We start from the raw sequence: 6,072 nt of genomic DNA on the forward strand, positions 1-6,072 counted from the left end.
CAGCACTCTTGTCGTCACAGATCTTCCTCCATTTACACGACTTTAAAGAAGAGGCAAACGTATTATTCTAACCAGCTGTGAATGTCTTGTGTGTTCACATGAGGAAACTTCCACAACATCACAATCATTATTCATCTAAATGTTCTTGGTGTTTGAGCGGGCCGTTTTTATTGTAGTGTCCCTGAATTGCATTGCTGTCAGTGACACTTAAAATAGCAATAAAAATGTCATTAAAAAACATCTTGTGCCTTAAATGCTTCCTATAAGTGGGTAAACTAAGAAATGTTCATACAGAAGCATACCAGCTTTTTTAAAAATTTAATTTAGAAAATGATTTATTATTTTCTTTCAGTATTTTTGACTCAGTATCTGTGATTGTGTTACTAGATATAAGACCTGTGAAGCCTCCACGCAGATCTCCCCACCACAGCCGTCACCAGCGCCCCCACCAGCCCATCCTACCCCGCCTGGAGCGAGAGGACAACCACAGAAACCTCCTGCCTCAGCCTTCACCTGGAAGTATGTTCACCATTTTACACTCTCAGTTCACTCCATGCCGCAATCTCAGATCCCATCAGCTATAGTCTGAGACGATAAAGCCTCTGGGGACTCCGGTGAACGTGCCGGGCGGTAAGCGATAATCGACTTCCTGCCAAGACTTCCTTTTCCGTGCGCTGCATTGTTACAGAAAGAGAAACCGTTTTCTTGTGATTAACTTGTTTTTAACGGGTCTTACCTTTGCCGAAATTTCAACATCATGATGCAGATTTGTAAGAAGTAAAAATTCAAGCTTTGTCAGGTCTGTCCTCAAGAGGAGAAGAAAAGTTTAAAAATGCTCGTTTGTTGAACGGAGGTCGGATCGATCTGATGCATTCGAGGAACTCGGGAAATCTGAACGCTGAACGGCTTTCGTGACACAGCGCCAAAGGAATTAATCTCAAGTAAAATTTTAGATCTAGAACGGATTGTTAGCTGAACTTACATGCAGATGTCTGTTTATAGAGATTGATAAGAAGCTAAATCGTTGTCAGTTGACGCTGATGGGAGCCGGGATGTCATTAAGGTGGATTACGTTTCACCTGCTTTTGCTCTCCTCATGTTTTTCCTGCATATGCCGCAGCCTGCTGATACGTGATTGGTCAATATTACTACAAGCGTAGTTCAAACAGAACACTTGCCTTCTGGGAAATCCACGAGATTACCCCATGCCATAACAAGCTAGGACCAAGAAATCTTTTGTAAAATGGTTGTCCTAGGAGAAAAGTGCCTTTTGAAGTTCATGTACAATAGTCAACAAGGACAAACAGGGTGACCAATACGATTTTCACTAGAAACCTTTTGCAAATTCAGGACAAAGCCAACTTCAAAAAACATTAAAAAATCCAAAACAAATACAACAACAGAAACTTGCTGCAGATGAAAAAATGTGCATCAGAAAGCCATCAAATGCATTAACAGGAAACAGGCAAATACGGAAATGAGGAAAGTTTTTGTTGTTGTATTTGCTCCGGATTAGTTTGTGTTCTTGAATTTGTATCATTCCTGAAGTTGAAGCCTTTTTCTGTTTATGGAAATCTTTTAGGCCATTGCAGTGCTTCTTTCCCTTGTTGTTTACTGTCTTTACTGGATTTGTTGTTTTGGTGGAAAAACCCTGGATGACCGCTAACACAAGTTAGCAGAAAGCTAATTAGCAGCACTGTATTTCGCTCTCTTAATATATCCAGATCCTGAAGTTTAACTAGGTTATATGAAAACATGCATGCATATTTCTCAACATGTCAAGGTCCTTTTTGAAGGCCTTTTTTTATCATATCTGTACTTATGAGCTTGTTTCTGTCCGGTTTTATTATCCAGAGCATTGTGGGAAATGTCGGCGTGTTAAAGGTCGAAGGGAACGCCAGAGACAGTATTGCCAGAAGGATTTTGGTGAGTCTGAACCTTTTATAGCTGTGCCGTTATTAAAAAGCCTGTGACAGAACACTGACTTTATCCTGGTTAAATATCTGAACGAGCGTCCTTTGTTCTTTGTTTCCTGTTAGTTTTCCGGGGCAAAGTCCTCGGGAAGCTGTACCGAGGCGAGGAGACGCGTTATGATGTCCAGATCATCCACACATACCGGAACGGCTTCCGCCTGGAGCACCGGGAGTTCTTGTGGTCCCCGAACGTGTGTGACTGCCCCCACCTGGAGGAGGGGAAGCAGTACATAATGATGGTGCGTCGTCACATTAACTATGAGCACACGCTGAACCGCATCCTGCTGGAGGAGGACAGCTACGTGGTGCCGTACAGACCCAGAGAGGACGAACTGGTGAGGCCGCTGGAAAGACTCTGCAGCAACAGAGGACCCAAACAGCCGGCAGACCAGAGGGGATGAGAAACAGTCTGTATGTGTGTGTGTGTGAGAATAAGGCTGGGGACCTTCAAAGCATCATAAGACTCCATGTGACGGCCTGATGAACTCCAGAGTGTAAGAAAAATGACCCTTGGATTACAGAGAGAGTTTCAGCCTCATGTGGAACGAACCAAACAGACTCCACGTTTATTTAAAAGCCTGAGCAGCTTACTGTACCATGTAGAGCACTTTAGGTGGAGGCTTCTGCCCACCTTTGAACACATACCAAAGAGAAGAACATTGACTGAAATGGCATTTTTGTTATTGCTGTTTTTCCACAGCTGTCATTTAATTTTTGTATTATTGTATTTGTGTGTGTGTGTGCGTGTGTGTGAGAGAGTAAACTTCAAAGGATAATCCACCTCGAAACACTCAAGAAGTTTCAAAAATCTCATCGAACCCTTCTGCTTATTACCTAAAAACATTTGCCCCAAGTGTGGACCATACCTGAAGCAGCTCAGTAAGAAAAGCTGTAAAATCTCAGCAGTAAGCGCTGTGTTCAGGAGGGAAGACGACTTTTTAGAGGCTCCCTAACATTACTAATCCACACATTGGGCATGAGACTCCAGAAACAGCTGCTCTGCCCCCCTCTGACCTCTCCACACAGAACAACTGTGACATCATGCTAACATCACCAGTCACTTCTGTTTACATATGAGATCCATATAATAGTTAACAGTTAGCATTCAAATGAAATGCCCCTTTTTGTACTATGAATGCAGGTTAAATAATATCTGCAGTGTTAGCTAGTGGTGTACCATTACAGAGCTAATGTCCCTCCACCAACATGCAATACCCACTGGTGAAAATATGTTAACAACAACCCACACACGCAGCCAAAACAATGCAGCAAACAGTTATCAGCCGTGAACTGCGCTAACAGCTGCCATGTGTCTCTTTTTAGTTCGCAGAATTATTTAAGTAATTTTTGTAATAAATACAAATATAAAATAACCACACCCAATTCAATCTCCATAACGGGAAAGTTTACAATAACTTAAATGACAATATTTCAAATTTGGATTGTATTAAAATTGATTTTAAATACTTTTTTATACTCACCTGATTTGTATTTCTGTGAAGTAGTAAGATAATATAGTGCCAGATTGTAAATGCAGCGAAACAGTGTCTGTGGGACTAGTGGTTAGTTTCACAGTTTCACTATACAGACAAAATATAACTTAAACCTCTTTATAGTCAATTTTAACACATTTGATTTTTCTTCCATTTGCAAAAACGCCCTCAACACAGATGCGCTCGTCAATGTCACTTCTCCCTCAACGACCAATCAAAACCAAGAAGGGGCGGGACTTCTGATATCAACTTTGTCAACAACAATGGCAGAGGAGAAGCTAATCGTTTCGTTTTTTTGACAGTATAATTTCCAGGTGTAGAGCTGCTGCTGATGCAGGACACGATTCATTTCCATTGTTTTATGTTGTCTTTGTAAAATTTCGTTGAATAAAAGAAAATATTAAGCATACAGAGCAATTTAAAACAGACTTAACGAACACTACCGAGGGAAGCGGAAGTAAAACCTTTGTATCCAAGCAACAGTAAGCACTGGTGAGAGGCGCTCTGAAATCGAGGTAGTGGGCGCTGCCGGCACAAACAACGCCGTTAGTGAACACGGACACGAAATCAATAAGTTAATTGCAAAAGTTGCAGCGTTCAGTCATGATTCAGGGTGGATTTTCCTTTTAGTTTCAACTCTAAATATAGTAACAACATAATTCTTCACGATGTATTTATCGATAAAAAAATTAAGCTTAAACCTTTACACATTACTTGTGTGTCTGTCACTTATTTAATGTCTTTCACAGCGTCTGTTTTCCTCATCGTTCGTTCTATTATTTTTTTTATTGTGCGTTAAACCTGCTTTGTGATACTTTATGTGAAAGAGATTATTAAATATACAGTATTTTGTTGTTTGGCACTGATTAGCTACAAATACACTAAACTATAACTGTTGACAGAAACCTTTTTGTCTGTTTAAAGTCAGTTAACCTCGTCTACGTGTGCCAAAAGAATCGTTTGTACATGTGTCAATCGAATGTTTAACAGGTAAGGGTACCCTCTATTTAGTGTAAAGTTATTAATGTTCACACAAACCAGACATTGTGATTGAATTAAAGCCGATCACACAACTTTTCAGAGATTTGTCTTTTTAACACAGAAAACATTTAACAAAGCAGACATGACGACAGCAGTGTTTGTAAGAAAACAATGTATTTACAATAAAAGAAATGAAACACTACATAAATCTGCAGATAATATCTCTATATATTTATTTTGACTGAGCCAGTTTACTGCTCATTAACTGGGAGGAAGTCGTCACAGAGGTTCGGCTCAGTGTCCCTTCAGTGGACGGGGGGAGGTGTGGAAACCAGTCGCAGTTCCACATACAAACATGAACACAAACATGAAGAATAAAGGGAAGAAAGGGGCTATTTTAGATTCACAACACTGCTCCCCTCAGCATCTTTCAGATACGACTACTTCATCTGAAGGCATGAGACAGAAAGCTTCTTCCATCCCTTCTGGACGTGAGTTTTACTTTTCTTTTAGCACTCTTGGTTTCAATTTCTTAAGAGTAAAACATGCTAAATAAAATGTAAACAAGAATGACTCCCATTTATACGATTGAACAATGTACTGCAAAGCGACATAATGCAACATGTTAACTGTTTCTTAAAGGGCACGACCGATATATCAGCCAATATTATCGGGCCGATAGGAGCCCATCAAGATATATCGGTTTTGGTGATATTTATGTGCAGAACAAAACATATACGGCAAAAATACAAAGCTTGCTGATTTGATTGATTTAGAAATTGTAACATCACGTAGTTTGTCAAGCAGAGCACACAATACTGTCAGCACTGTCTGCAGCATATGTAGCAGTTAATATTAATTTAAAGGAAGCAGCCTCCTGAGTACCTTTGCATAGTCATGTCATTGCAAAGTTGGTTCACAATCCATTTAGAAAATCTATTTAACACCAGAAAAATCACAATATCAGTCTCCACATCAGTGGGGAATTATTCCCCTTTAAATTCAATATCGCTCTCAAATATCTCATATCAGGCGAGCTCTAGTTTCTCATTACAAGACACTTGTGCCCTTGTTAACAAAAAATTACTTGTGTTCAACTTTAGAGAACATCAAACTGTGGTAGCGGGGTGTGGTTTGGGCTCATCTGCAGAGGTGAGATGTGTGGAATTAATTGCCACAGGTGTTATCTATTGACTGATTACGCTCCTTTTCCCATGCAGTAGTGTGCTGGACCGGGGGAAGTCTTAGCCCAGAGATATACTTGCTTTTTAACCATGTCTGCATACACAACTGCACTACACGTTACTGGAGGATACCTCCAGAGGGCGCACCAGAGAGCTCAGGCCGAATGCAATCACTGTATGTACGACTGTTATCAACAGACATGGCGCCACTTGAGGTTAATATTATGTTAATTCTGAGATCACAACAGCTTTTGTGTGTTTGGTGGAGAGAACACTGTCTGCTCCGTCCCTGCTCCGTCTCTCCAACATGTTCCTCCGTGTTAGACGTCACAGTCCTGGACTTGTTTCCATTTAGTTTTGCAGGTTTCCACGTCGACTTCTAAGACAGAACTTATCTGTCTGCAGCTGTTTGACAGACATGTTTGTTGCTGTGCAGTGACA

General features: G+C 40.6%; 1 protein-coding gene across 1 annotated transcript in view; it reads left to right on the forward strand.

Annotated features, from left to right (window-relative positions):
- Window positions 1-4,935, forward strand: part of adamtsl5 (ADAMTS like 5) — a 44,298-nt gene extending 39,363 nt beyond the window's left edge. Inside the window, exons 11-13 of the mRNA XM_069657964.1 lie at window positions 388-519; window positions 1,855-1,926; window positions 2,040-4,935. Coding sequence (XP_069514065.1) covers window positions 388-519; window positions 1,855-1,926; window positions 2,040-2,374 — 539 coding nt within the window. The 3' untranslated portion in view covers window positions 2,375-4,935. The remainder of the gene's footprint in view (window positions 1-387; window positions 520-1,854; window positions 1,927-2,039) is intronic.
- The last annotated feature ends 1,137 nt before the right edge of the window (window positions 4,936-6,072 follow it).

Source organism: Semicossyphus pulcher, unplaced genomic scaffold (genome assembly GCF_022749685.1).
Source record: "Semicossyphus pulcher isolate SPU_LCO1_2020_fin unplaced genomic scaffold, fSemPul1.0.p SCAF_1, whole genome shotgun sequence".
Classification (NCBI taxonomy): Eukaryota; Metazoa; Chordata; class Actinopteri; order Labriformes; family Labridae; genus Semicossyphus; species Semicossyphus pulcher.